Source organism: Trachinotus anak, unplaced genomic scaffold (genome assembly GCF_046630095.1).
Source record: "Trachinotus anak isolate AG129_WGS33_773 ecotype Australia unplaced genomic scaffold, CSIRO_AGI_Tana_v1 ptg000008l, whole genome shotgun sequence".
Taxonomy (NCBI): domain Eukaryota; kingdom Metazoa; phylum Chordata; class Actinopteri; order Carangiformes; family Carangidae; genus Trachinotus; species Trachinotus anak.
Window position 1 is genome coordinate 12,686,899 of NW_027273859.1, and position 15,129 is coordinate 12,702,027.

A 15,129-nucleotide genomic window follows, 5' to 3' on the forward strand; every position below is an offset into this window, starting at 1 on the left:
CCCGCTGCACAAAGACCAGTGTGCAGTCGCAGTCTCCACGACGCTGTGAGTACGCAGCGCCCACACTGATCGCTCCAGTTTGGAAACCAAAGCCTTCTTTGCATGAACCTGCATACCTTTGCTGCACTTTTCTTGGCCGCGAAAGACCCTCACTTATCCGCTGTGGCTGCTCTCCAGCTGATACCCGGAGCCCGAAAACTGGAACCCCTGGAAGCTGGACCTGTGTAGAGAGAAGCCGCGGGAGTGGTCTGGAAACTTTTGCCATCATGAGTACGCGAACGGTCAACCTTGATACCTACAGCCTGTCGCTGCTCACGGCCAAAGAGGACATCCTCAACCCCCGCTCCTCCACCAACTGGTAACTCACAGTGCTCTTGAACAAAAATCGCATCTGCCTGCCATAGCCAAAGCTGATTCGCCAGCATCATATGGTGAAAGATTCAGTGTCGACTTTATAACAATTCGGCGTCATTATACTGAGAGAAATACGAAGACAAGTAGAATCGGTAACTTTCATTAAAACGGTAAAGTTCTCCATCTTGTTTCTCTGAATGAGCCTTAGCCGTTTACGCAGAACCAAAGTGGCTGTTGCGTAAACGGAGGCTTGATTTCGGTAAATCCAATGAGAGATACAGTGGCCAGCACAGGGACAGCACGCAACCTGGATTATATTTACAAGTCCAACAATGACAGTTGCATGCAGACTGGTTTAGTGGCACAGGGATGTATTGAGCCTCTCCTCCTCTGAGGGAGCTGATGTGAGGTGTGGATTGCCGTCCATTACACACGCCAGGCGGTTGGTGTGGCTCAGAGCGCAGCACCTGGCCGGCGGCCCACTGTCCTCACCCTGGCCTGGCGCTCCATGACTTTGCTATTCTCCCTCGGGAGTTGCGAGGCTTCGTTCTTTGTGCTGAGGATCATGTTTCTGCCCATGTGCTGATGTCTGACAGGGGTTGTCTTTCAGGGAGAATCTGACAGATAGCAAAGTATGCATGCATGCATGAATACAGTCCACTCACCAATAATACCAATCAACTACTGCTGAGCAATAACTAAGATGAACAACATTTTAAAGAGCGGACACATGAATACAGAACCAGATAATCAAGTGTTTTGCAGCAGAACCAGCTCACAGTTTTAAATTTTCAACTTAAATTTTGACTCTTGATGGTTCTTTAACACATGGAAAGTTGAAATGATTTACTCCATTCATTTCACTTGTCTCGTTCTGTCCTTTTGTCACAGGGTTTGGCTGGTCTGTCACTATGGTGCCCAATCCTTCTTTTCCAAACAATACCAATTGCCAACTATATCTGCCTGTCTCATCCTCTGTCTCCTCCTATACTGTGTGTGGTATAGTCATCTTCAGCTACAGACATTTTCTCACTGGGAGAATTAGGCATACTGTGACCCCTCTCTTTCCACGTGTCCACTCACTTTGATGAAGTTATAATTCAGGGAAGTGGGCCAGGGCTAAAGCCCACATGTGTGGTCATGTAGAAGTGTAGGACTGATTCTGTCTGTCTCTGTTTCATCTTCCTCTGCCCCACATCCCTCTCCAATACATGGTTTCCCTGCCCACTTTCTTCCTGGCTTTTCATGATGCCCTGCAGACTTGCAGAAATGAGATTCGGGAATGCTTTGTGTTAACCTTGACAAGTTGAAATCTGACATCTTCATGAATGAGGTGGAAAAGAAGTTTCCCCAGTCCAGGCAGAAAATAATCAGTTTCCATTCTTTCTTGCATTTGGAAAAATCTCTAAAAGTTTCCATGTTCAGTATCACTACGGAGATTTTGTCACATGGCAACACCTCCATATTAACACTTCACTGATCCAGCAGTTGCTCTTTCCAGCCCAAGTTTCAGTGAACAATAGATCTGGATTGTGCCTCTGCCAGCCCAATGCCTGTCAAACAATCAAAGAAACTCTTTCTCTCTTTCTCACCTACACGTATGCTGCATCTATCCACAGCATCCACGTGTTAACTTGTGCTAACGAGAAAAAAAAAGAGAAATGGAAGAAGGAGAAAGAGAGCGAGAGAAAGAGAGAGAGAAATCCCCCAGCATTCATTGAGTCCACTTTAGAAGGCTAAATAACTCTGCTCGGACTGAATAGAGAGGTGGGAGGGGGACATGATGATGTCATGATTCCCACTGTCGAACCAGTGAGAAAGACACCCATCGTGTGTGTGTGTCTGGTTGTGCGTTGGAGAGTTTTTATATGTGTGCATGTGAGTTTGCATGTGAATATATTTGTTTCTTGACGTGCATATGCAAAGACTATTAAAGTGAGTTGAGAGCGTTGAGAAGTTTGCATGGAGAGGGGTAGGAAGCTTGCTCTGTTGAACAATCCCGCCCCCACTGTGTGGCCTTGAGGTCCCTGTGTGTATTATCTAATGACCTTGTGTCCTGAATGGGAAACAGACCCTTTGTGGGTGAGCCTCTGAAGAAAAGAGGAGCAATTTCAATGCATCCTTCATTCAGACCTCTCAGCTCAACACACAGCCTTGGAGGTCTCTCCTCAGTCTCCCAGACCACTGAGGATTACGAAGTGTCTCACTCATAGGCTGGAAACCTGCACTATCTGCATGTGTTTTGTGTTTGTATGTGCTTTGAGAGACGGAAAGGAAGAGAAACAGTGAAAATGCATGTTCCCAAGGACATTGTCCAATCCTCTGAGCAGGAAATACTTCTAATTCTTAGCAGCAGAAATCATGATCTCTTTTGGTGTAAAATCTGTCCAGTTTACACCAAAATAAATGAGTTTAGGTAAGGCCAGTGTTGCTAATGTGGCAATGCACAAATGGAAATATTTACAAGCAATTACATCTTTCATATCCTTCGATCCTTTGATTTTCATTTTGTATGAAAGGAAAAGTACAAGTTGAAGTTGAAACACAAACTTAAAAAAAAACATAATTTTTAACAATTCAATAATCTCCCTCCGTCAATGGTTTGTTCTGCACATTTTACACATTTGCAGCTCAGCTAGTCAGGGTAAATAAGAGCAATTTTTCCAAACCAGCAGGTATTACCAGCAGTGTTTACAGCATTGTTTCAGCCTTGCAAAGCATATCAGATGGGAATTCCTATTGAGCTGTGAAGCAGTTTGAGCTCTCTTTATCACAATTGGGTGTGGGCTGTATCCAGACATCTGTGGGACCTGGTGACGCTGAACACACCCTCTTCATAGACATCTTTCTTGAGGTCCACACTTGGATACTGTGTGCTGTGCTTGTGTTAAGCGTTTCATCATGCTCTCTCTATTACAGTGAGGCAGTGACACATAAAGTAAATATCTGATTTCTTTGTAGTAACAGTGATTCAGTTTCGATGAAGTATTCAGAGACCAGTCAATCTTGTCTTCATTCATTCTAGGCTGAAAGTCTGGTGCTAGGCTTAGGCCAGATATTTCATTCACATCCATGAATGACACATGTACTTTAGCCACATTTCTATAAATAAAGCAAGCTGCTTAGAAATGACATTCCATATTATATTGTAAAGATGGTATGTACTGTACTGTACTGACAAGAGGCACACAAAATAATGAAACCTGTTTTGTTTTTTTGTTGTTTTTTTTTTTTTACCAGAGATACCGAGATATTACTCTACCAGGTAAAGACTCATTAATTTGATAGTGGAAGAATTAGTCAGAGGTCTTCCTCACTGTGACATCATAATGTTCTGCAAAAACACTCCATTATTCAATGCTGTAACTCAGGAAGGGGAGATTGTGACCATATTTCCTGCAACTTGGCTGGTTGGTGGAGGCAAACAACTGCAAGGTAGTAATTCTAGTATCTTTTTATATTTACCCTTGTTTATCTTTTCTTTGCTTTTGACAGTCTGTTGAAAACTTAAATAATCAATCTTACTGATTTCATTTAAGAAGCAACACACTATCTTCTCTGATCTCTTGTGAAGAGACTCTCCTGCTGATGATAAATGGAGGAGCCTTTACTTCATCATTGGCCTGGGGTGTCTGTGTTGCTGCTACTTGCCAAAATTTCCACAGGCTCATGCATGATTAACCAAGACCTAAAAGGTTCCTGGGTCTAAAGTTACATGCTAGATGGAATACACCTGTGGGTGTGGGGAGAGAAATGGAGGGAGGGAGGACTGCCAGTGTGTGAAGATGCACATCCTTGAGTGCCAGTGCTTGTGTATAATGTAGGTGTACTGTATTTCTTGACTCCAAAGGGAAATTATCTGAGCAAATGCAGCAAGTCAGTTATCTTGGTCATAAAGATAAACAACCATTATCATCACGCTGTTATCAAGAAGTCGCTGGCTGCCTGAACTTCCTTGCACAGGTTCTGCTTTTTGTTCAGTTCCTTAATTGTCCACAAAGACCCACCTGTCGAAAAGAGACCTAACAGCAATATTAATGCTGAATGTCGACACATGAGCTGTTCCGTAATCCTCATCTATCTTGTCAAAGGTTGCCATAGCTTCCTACGATGAAACAAAACCTACTGATCACCTGACTCTGGAATTCCACAGAAGGGAAACCAGCAGTCTGGTTGGCTTCCTCTGGCTGTTCAGGAAAAGGCTTCAAAGGCCACACACAGTGTTGTTGTCAGGCTCAGTGATAACAGGACGTTTGATTGATCCTTGATATAAATAGCGATATACTGGCACTTACTTTGGACCACTGCCCAGTCCACTCTCTCTCTATCTCTCTCCCTCTCCTTCCTGTACAATACTTTACATTAGCTGTAATGGTGTGTGACATAGATCTCCACTGATTTCCGAAGAGGTTTGCATCCTATCATTTGCTGTTGCTGTAAAAACCTTGCAGTACCAGTTTTGGTGCACTAGTACCTGGGACATCCAAGTTCATCTGCTGTGACATTAGGGCAAAGATTAAGCATGCAAGTTTTGTTTTAAAGCTATTGCACACCACCAACATGCACCTGACCGCAGCACTGTGTAGGTGTGCCTTCTTCAAAACAGTACCCTCATCTTGCCTAGCTGCTTGTGTGAGCGAGTCTGTGGGTGGCATGTTGGGAGATGATGACAATGATAGCTATAATGGCTGTTATAAGTATCTCTGTTTAGTGAACTTAGAGAATGATTCGAGCAGTAATCACTAAACAACTGCTTACGCCTCCCTTAAACATTGTTTAGGTTGATCTGGGGTCTAAGATGAACCTGCAAGGTAATGGTGGGTCTCAGGCATGATGAGAGATGACTGCAGAAGGTTACACTGTATGTGTGTATTTTTTGTGTGTATCTGTGTATGTGTGGGTTCCTTAGCATGCAAACTGTTGGGTGCAAGACCACAAATTGACACCTAGTTGAAGCGTGACTTGTAATTGCCCCATAGAAGAGGCAAAAGGTTAGTAATTAATGTTTTATGAGTTGGTGGCACTGCAGTGCTGTTGCCCTGCTCGGTGTCAGTTTTCTATCAGAAACAAAATAACTTCAACATTATTAACCTAAAAGAGACATTATATCCAGCGGGTGTGGCATCTCTGTTTTTGCTATGGTAAAAGTTTTATATAAAGGTTGTCATGAACAATAACCCTCATAGTATTCTGTCAGTCTTGCCCGAACCAAACCTTTCTATCAAATCCTCCTTTTGTTCATTCAACAAAAGAAGTGCCTCAGAGCTGTTGACCTTAATCCAGATGCCCTCTACGCATTGTTTCCACTGGAAATCTGTCCTTTTTATGCCTACAGTAGTGGACACAACAAATATGTTACTGTTGCCCTTCACAGCTCAAGATCAAGGCTGAGAGACTCTGTTGGAAAAGTTTGGCTGTATCTTTAAGACACCAGATGAATCTTTCATGCTAATGCTATGAAAAATGGAAGCTGGATTGAGGTGTAATGCTTGTTTAATCTAACTAATGAGCCTTGAGTGTAGCAGACAGACCATTATTTTCAAGGGTGTGTCAGATAGCTGTCTAAAAACATCTGTATTTGAGTGGTTCTTCAAACATTGGCAAGAGGATGAATATGGTACATGGTGTTTGTGTGTCTGTCCAGCTGAGGCACTTTCAAGGGATATTTGCAGTGTTGTAGTGGTGTAACTAAACCTTGAGCCCAAGTTGAGTCTTGAGTCCCCAGGGTTTGAGTCACAATCCAAGTCCAAGTCCCCAAATGAGAGTCCAAGTTGAGTCTGAGTCATCAAGGCTAAGTCTGAGTTGAGTTCCAAGTACTGGATTTGAGTGGTAGCATACTGGATATCTGCAACAATATGATATCACACAAATAGATTCTTCTTCTGATGTTTATGCATGTCTGAGCTGCAGAATTTTATGAAATTTTAAGAAATTATTTTTGGAACCAAGCCTCTTGCAGGTATGAGAATGGCCTACCTATCTTAAAACTGGATTCATGTTTGGATGGAAAAATCCTGAGGCAGGAGATCGTCTCATATTGTTATGGTCTTGGTCCACCACCTCCCGAGTATCTCCCACACAGCTGCCTCATTGCTAAAGAATTAACTCATGTATGATGAATGAGGTCAATGAGGTCAAATTAACTTGCTCTTTCAAAGGTCTTTGCTGGGGAGATAAGAGTTGTGTTTCTTTTCATGATTTCCAGAAAATCTTCTGAAAAAAGTTATGATGTTTTTTAAAGTCTATCTCTTCTGTCTTGCGTCTTTATTTCAAGGCTGCCGAACATGCCAGTAAAGAGCCTTTATGAATCTTGTGAAAGTAAGTAACATATGCTGACACGTCTCATCATGTTCTGTGTGGTTGTGGCTCACTTATTAGGTGAGTGTGCCAAGCACAACACAAGCAGTGTCTGACAGCCACAAATCTTTTGATAGTTGATAACATACTTATAGTTATTCTGCTCTTAATTACATGGTTATGAGATCGTCAGACATATGCATTGACACTTTGATGCATACAAGTGTGCACTGACACTGACACTGAGCCAGTTCTCTTAGGATACACTCCTTTGTAATTCCCAGACACTGTGAGGTGTCATCAGCCGTGTTTGCCAAGTTGCTTAGGCAATTTCTTGAACTTCACCATGGCTACAAAGCAGCACCACAATTACAATCATGACATTCTGAGGGTTAACTATTATCAACTTGCAGCAAAGTCACACTCGTTGCAGGGCCTTAACTGAGACGTCCACTTTCCCTTTTCCCTGTCTTGTTTGTTCACCCGCAGGTTTTGGAATTGGGCTGTGGGTGGGTGAAGAGAGTCGGAGGGACTCTGTTGTCTTGACGACCCTGGTGGGAAAGCTACGTTGTTTGTTAAGAGAGACTGAATGGAATGGGGTAGATGAGTGGAGAGGCTGGGAAGGGTTTGCAAATGAATGGGCAAAGACACTTGGTAAAAAATATAGAGGAGCAACAAGATGAGAAAGAACAACATGTGAGAGGCAAGGGAAAGAAATGCAGCAAGTGAAGACAAGTTCAGCAGGGTGGTCTTGGCAAGAGGTTGTTGAAAAGTAGAATCAGCAAATGATTGAAGTTGGGGGAGTGATAGGGCTGAGAAAAGGAAAAGATTGGAGAACAGGTGAAGGGGTGAAGAGGAATGAAAGACAGATCAAAGTATTTAGAGAGGCTGCAGAGAAGATGGGCCAAGTGAGGTCTAAGTGGATATGTGATACTTGAGAGAATTTGCTTTGTTTAACTGAGGGAAATGGTTGAAGATGCCATCACATTTTTAATGGTCCCATAATAAGGGGGGCTGTTCCTGTGTGTATTTGTGTGTGTGTGTGTGTGTGTGTAGCAATGTGGGACAGCATGAACAGGAAATGCCAGAACAGTCCCAGTGGACAACAATTTTAGAGGGTTTATCATTATTCATTCCTCTCCTCTCCTCTCCTCTCCTCTCCTCTCCTCTCCTCTCCTCTCCTCTCCTCTCCTCTCCTCTCCAGTGATCCCTTCCCATGTCAGGTGCAGGAAAATAAATTCTGTTCCCATCCACTCCCCTATAGCTCTCTGAACAAACCGTACGCCTCCCTGTAAGAGTCATAACAATTTACCCCATGGAGACCCACGACAATTATCCTGTAATACTTCCATCAAGACACTTGCCCCCAATAACCACATACTCTTCTGCCCCCTTGGAAACCTCCTATACACTCTAGCTGTTTCCCATTGTGTGCCATTGTTAAATGTGCCCCTCTTAGCCAACCCATTTATACCTATCCACAGCCCCTGGTGCTTTTCATCGTTTTGCCCAGTGTGACCCCATCTTAGAGCGGCTTTTCTCTAACCTGAATATATCTCTCCCACTGGTACACGCTCCCCATGTGCCCCATCGCTGTTTAAGCAAGCACCCTCACAACACTGAACTTCATGTACCCATCCTCTATTAAACCTTCCTTCTACTCTGTTTTGGCCCCAAGCCTAAAGGGCTTTTCTTTACCATCATGAGAATTTGACCAGACTGATAAGGATTTAGCTTACTTTAGCTGCACGCTAAAGTAGCTTGTGTCTTTGCACAGCATGTGCACGGAGAAATCTCCAAAATACAGAGAATGAATTAACATGATTTTTAAAAAAAATCTGCTTTAATGTTGACAATATTTTAAACTATGCACAATTTTTCTTGAAAATGCACATGGATGCCATTTAAAAGTAAATGTGTGATCTTCTAGATGAATCTCAGAATGATCTGAGTTGTACCTTTAGGTGTAAATAAACCTGCATCCTTTCTGTAATCAGCTTTTGCATACAGTATGTAACACACATCAGTGGAGGTCTAGACTGCTTCCTCCTGTTGAATTTATATGTTGCAAAGCTTTGAAAGGAAAGATACTGTTTCTGTGACTGTCTATACAACAAGTAAGACTGAGCTTCTCCAAATTTCAGACTGTCCAAGCTTTCAGAAATAGTGACGTGTCATGGTATGTATGGTTATAAATATTGTTCTCACATTCTGTCTTGAGATAAAATATGCTGAAAAAGACAAACAGACACACACACACACCTACAATGACACCACCATGCCTTTCTTGATGGTTAGGGTCATATTACACAGACAGAAATGTGGTAGCTGTGGTAAGTAATTAGTACCTGGGCAGCTCTACTTACACAGTTACAGGCTAGTGTTATCTGTGGATTAACTCATGGCTGTAACACGAGACCAACTGTTGTCCATGCACTCCAACACTACGTCCACTGCCTCACAGTTCATCACCTGACAACGTGGGGCACACTACAGTTCAGCTGTCTCAGCCCCCGGGTCTAAGCATTCCTGATGTGTTTTTCTCTGTTTGTTGCAACTGTGTTGTTTCAGGACATTTTGAATTGACATCAACTACAGCAGCATAGTTTTTTTTTTCTCTCTTTGTCCATCCCCCGCTCTTTTCCCTCTGCCTCAGCACAGAGAGGGCTGTTTTCTGTCACATAGTCCTTGGCAGTGTTTTAATTACTTATTTGTTTAGTTTGTCATATTCTAAACTTCTCTGGCTCAGTGTTTTGCTGAGAAAAGGCATTTTCTTCCCTCCCCTCCTCCTTTCAGCATTCCATCCAGTCTCTCCCTCTGCCCCTCACCACCTCACCCCCCACTGACTGATATTGTATGCACTCTGTTGTTTTACTTTTTTACCCAAGTTTTCCAACATTTGATCTAGCTACACTTTCTCTTCTTTCTTATAATTTTTGTTCTCCATGGCCTCTGTCACTTCACCCACTATTTACCTTTCTCTCCAGGCCAAATAGCTCCAGTGGTTTGTAATAGTCTCCAGGGGAGTCCAATGTGTCCTCCACCCAGTCACATGTTATACAGATCAGTCAGCGTTACTCAGAGGGTGGATCTGGGCAGGTACTCTTATGGGTCAAACAGACAACCCAATTAAGTGAAACATGATTTGTCATCAGTAAGAGCATTATTACACCAAAAAAACAAATACATATTTTCATGGTGACAAAGTACAGGTTACTTTTAGTTGTCCTTGGATGGAAGAAAATAAAAAAAACATCATGTAGTCAGACTGTCAAAGTTTTCAAAAGTATTTGAAACATGCAAAACAAGCAGCAATTTTAGGATGGCTTTGCTCTGGCGTCACTGGAGCCCTGCAAGTGTATGTGATTGGCAGTTACCGATGCAATTAGATTTAGAAAATATTAATCAAATAAACAAATAAATCTATCAAAAGTCCAACAGTTAATGACAGTACAGAAGTCAAGAGTGCTTTATCCAACAGCTGCATGTTGATCTGAACTGTCAGAACAAAAGGTGAAGCTTTTCATCACAGTTTTTTTTTGTGGTGAAATGTCACTGAAGCAGAGGGGGTTTTTCCAGATGCATTGTTCATGATGTTGTGTCATTTCCATGATTAAAATGGGAAAAGAGTGTTTGTTCTGGGAGATTATAAACCTGTCATCTGCAGCAATAATGCTATAGTTTATAAAACCTAATTTTAAGCTTGATGGAATGTGAAGCATTGACTGAATCAAGCTCAAGCTCTGTGTGAGTCTCTCTCTCTCTCTCTCTCTCTCTCTGTGTGTGTGTGTGTCTGGTAGGATATCCTGACTGTCTGTTTGGCCACTGTAAATGCTGTTGATTGGGACTTGGCATGGTTTGGTTATAGGGTCAAGGTTTCTGTGCTAAGCACTACCATCACCTAATTATCCAAATGCAGAGTCTCTGCCAGAGGTTTATGTAAGGCCTTTCACCAAGTCAGCTTTACTTCTGAAACAATAATACACGTGGAACAGACCAGACACTGTATGATGGACTGCAAATTGACTGTATATGTTTTAAAATAATAATATGTTTCTGCTCATTCACTTTGCACAAACTGGGATTTTCTTCTCATGGGACATAACCTGAATCCAATCTCAGTGGGAGAGGGGCATGTGAAGTGTCTTGTCTTCTGTGGGAATGACAGCAAAAGGATATTACACCTTAATTTATAAAGTATAGTACTGCTTGGAGATGTTTGGCTTGTTTACATGCACCTTCACCCAACAACACTGCAGGGATCCATAAACATCCTGTTAAGTATTTTCTTTGGTTTCTGCCTGCTCTTTGCTTTGTGACCTTATTTGCACATCAACACCAACATTGCTCTGTTCAATTAATAACCAAGTTGCGTCTCATTTGTGGCAAGTAGAAGAATATTATCTCACTAATGTAATTTTAAGTTGTCCTGTGGGAGTCTTCGGTGCTGTGTTTCAATCCCTTTCTGCTCAGCAGCATGTACTTAAGGGGCCCTGTTTCCTGGTCTGTGGGGATTACAGTGGTTACAGCCCACTCTCTGCAGGGCACCTGACTGAATCCTCTGGATCGAGCCATGAGAATGAGGACCAAGACTATCTCTTTCTGCTTGCTTTTCCCTTTTCTGTTTTCATTGTGACTCTCCTCTTCCCTTACCTGCTTTTCAAGAAACACTCTCACATCCTTTATCTCTCTTGCTGTCCTGTCTGTGTTGCTCTTTCTGTCACTCTTTCTCCAAGTGGGTCTAGGTCAGCTCTGATGTGGGATAGTTAATAAGCACAGAGAGGTGTTCACATAAACACCATTGCTCAGCAGCAGAGTTCATTATTTTGACATATATGCTTCATCATTTAATGAAGAGCCAAAGAGTATGAATTACTGGGGATTGTTGATGATGCTGGACAGTCTTCATGCCTTCAATGTAATGGCCAAAATGTAGTTGTTGTTTTTTTAACCAGAACAATATCAAATCTAATAAAACCTTCATTATGTAAGGCATGTGTGCTTCCTAGCAGAATCTTTCACCACATTACAGTTTGAACATGCCTGTGGTTTGCCATGCCACATTTCTCTGTCATGACGTTCACATTGATGCATCACCTTAGAGCACCCTGTACCACTCTGTAGGCCTCTACAAGCCAGACAACTGTAGTACCCTTCTCTCCTTCTCCTATTCTTCTCTCATTCTGACACTTCCTCTCTCTTACTCACATTTCTCAAACTACCCATAAACCCTTAATTTCTCCATGTCTCTGCAGCCCAGACGGACGGAGGAATGCGCGTACCACTGGGGTCGCCGCATGGACACTATATGAGTAACATGTCGGACAGGGGGGGAAATGACTTTTTCAGCAGTTGAGTCTGGCTGGACTTGTTTTGCCCATGTTTGGCAAGAGGAAATGAACGCTGTGTGCTGTGGGGACGTCTCTGAGCTCCCCACTCCAACACAGACAGAGAGGTAGACTGAGAGAGAGGCTAAAAATAGCATTGGGAGCCCAGGTCAGCTTCGAGCCTGGAGTAAGAAGTTTGGGGGGCGGGGGAGCATTCAAAAGACTGCACTGTTAAAATCTGCCGTCTTGACAAATGCCTTACATGAGAGTTGTTGGGACCACTGGGAATGTGTGTGCAGTAGAACGAGCAAGAGAAAAAGGAGTGAAAGAATGATCTGATGGAGAGTTTAATCTGGGCAGAGAATCCCGGTGAGAGCTCCCAGCCTCTCATCCATTTTCTCATATCTTTCTCTCCATGTGCAGTTTATCATATCTCAACAGCGTGCATAACCACAAGTCTCTCATATCTCCCCCGCTGGCAAAGATGGAGTGCATAAATGACCTATGAGCCCACAAGAACGTCCTGTCACAGGGTAGGAAGTGTGGAGTCGAGGGAGAAAAGATGAGATGAGATATTGCCTCATGTTTGTGAAAGAGGTATGGTGTGCTACAGGATTTAAAGTAGCAGGGAAAGAAATATGCTGTTATTTGAGATGGGGGTCAGAATAATGCATTTAGAGCAGTAATGATGGTGAGAGATCACCAGAATGTATAGAGGGATTTGGGATGGTGAAGTGAACAAGGAATATGAAAAATGGTATCTGGTTTTAAGGCCCCAAATTTATTCTCATAGGCTGATTCTGTTCTTTCCTATTTTATAACAATACACAAGTACAATGAAATGCACCTCCTGGGAGTGGAAAATGTATGAAAAATCTCTCACAGTTCTTCTTCTTAGACATGACAACACAAGAGAAGTGTGTACATTGTGTTCAAGTGCTCCCTGTGTATTACCACACTCAAATGGTTTCGAGTTAAGGCCTGGTGTAGTGGAATGCCTGGATAAGTGAAAACAAGGCCCTCTCCAGCACAGCTCACCATCTGCTTCTGTTATGTTCATCTTGAAATGGTAGAGCGTAGCATGTTAGGAGGTATTACAGGGGCTCTGGTAGTCCAAAACAAACTGCCCCTATTGTTTCTGGCTCAGGCTTACAGTATATTGTGTGTGCATGTGCTTATGTGTGCGTGTATGTGTGTATTTATGCACTGTAAGAATGCCTTTGTCTTTGTATACTCCGAGATGAATGGCTGTTTATTTGTTTTAAAGCTGCTTTGAGTGGCTGGCTGTGGTAATGATGCACAGATTTCATTTCTCATTGTTAATTACTTAAGAAAAGTTTTAGATTATGACATCATTGTTTTTTCTCTCATTGTTTTGACCCCTCACCCCTCACTCACTGGCCTCTTTCCCTACATTTATTACTACTTCTCTTCTCTTCTCTTCTCTTCTCTTCTCTTCTCTTCTCTTCTCTTCTCTTCTCTTCTCTTCTCTTCTCTTCTCTTCTCTTCTCTTCTGCACCCTCTGCCCCTCCCTCTCTCAGAGCTGAGGTCATAGCTGGCTGGCTTTGGAGGTGGGCTGGAGTACAGACATAAGAGAGTCTGTTTTTCTCATTAGTCAGTGGAGCTCTCCAGAAACGTACATGTGTGAAGGCCTTGGGGTCTATCTGCTCTGTTTGTTGGGGAAAATGTTACTACCACTAAAACTGCTGATGCTACTACAACACTGCAGTTTCAAATCTTATCAAGTGGTGAAGACAAAAAAGAGAGAGCAAAGGGCATCCATCTGGCTTACTTGGATATGTTGGGCACTTTGGGTCAGCTACAGAAGAGACTCATTGTCTTGCTTGAGGACTCTTCAGCAGGATTAAAACATGTGATGTGAACTTGAACCTCCACCTTCTGTTTGGAGAGCTATACTCACTTCAGCACACTGCTGGCATATCCAGATAATCATTCAGTGGTTTACCACAGGTTTTGACATTATCCTCTGCTAAAGTAAATAGCAGAGTAGTATAATCTCAGATTCAAAACCATGCAGCATGCAGAACAGTGAACATTTGCCTTCTTGTCAAAGCTAATACTTTTATTTCATGTCAGCAACAAGGAAGTTTTACATAGTTTGACGTGTTCACTGAACCAAAGACATGAGAGCACATTTCATTTAAGTTTCAACCATGCAGTTAATCTTTTGATAAAACTGTTGGAGGTGTGAGCAGTCCTCAGAATGAGACTTTCAGAAGAAGCAGACAAAGGTAACTTGAACTCCTCAATAAACCTTATTGTTACATTTCAAAGATGTGTGTGCTTTCTCAAGGCAGACTAGAGGAGAGAGAATGATCTTTGAAATGCTTTAGCACAACAAAGGTTATGAAAGGGATGAGGTCTTCACCCTGTTTATACTTTCCTAAAACGATTTCTTAGATTTTGACCATTTCATATTTTGTAATATCTTTTGTAATATCATTGCTTTGGCACACTCCTTTGCCTTGTTCGTATCCAAGAGAGATTAAGTAAAGTCCTGTGGAGAAAAATGTCTGAAAATGGGATCTTTGCAAACTCCATCTTAGTAAAAGCTCTGGCAGAACAAAGAGTCCCCCACAGCACAGTGTATCCTCATGTGCAAGCCTGTTCCCTGTGGGTGGAGAATTTGCACATGTAATTAAGACTCCTTCAGAGGCACATCGACCTTTGACCTTGACTGCTTGTGAATAGTGACCTTTTGGAATTTCTTGAGGACCAAGGATCAGCAAATGTGGCTTGGTGTCTAAGCTCTGGATGCTGGTAAGACTAATGAGGGAGTGGAGTGTGTTGTTTCTATAAGTATTGCTCCTAGACTAATCCCTGACGATGATCTGGGTGACACAAAGATTAATGCTGGAGACCCCTGGATAATGTTTCCACGAGTTGCATCATATTCTGACAAAATGTTATTTAAAAATACATGATTTTGCTTGATAACATGACAGATACACTTGTCAGCATTATCAGCACACAGCAGTGTCAGCCTTCCTTCTCACACATGCAGGGCCAGCTTGCAGCTTGCTCAATAGGGCGCACAATATGGTTATTGTCTCCTCAGCACACACACTCTCTCTCTCTCTCACATACACACACACACACACACACACACACACACTGATTTACTTTCGTT

At 42.5% G+C, this 15,129-nt stretch overlaps 1 protein-coding gene across 1 annotated transcript in view; it reads left to right on the forward strand.

Annotated features, from left to right (window-relative positions):
• The window catches only part of LOC139623977 (drebrin-like protein A), a 30,142-nt gene continuing 15,013 nt past the window's right edge, over positions 1-15,129 (forward strand). The window contains exon 1 of the mRNA XM_071482682.1: positions 1-358. Coding sequence (XP_071338783.1) covers positions 267-358 — 92 coding nt within the window. The 5' untranslated portion in view covers positions 1-266. The remainder of the gene's footprint in view (positions 359-15,129) is intronic.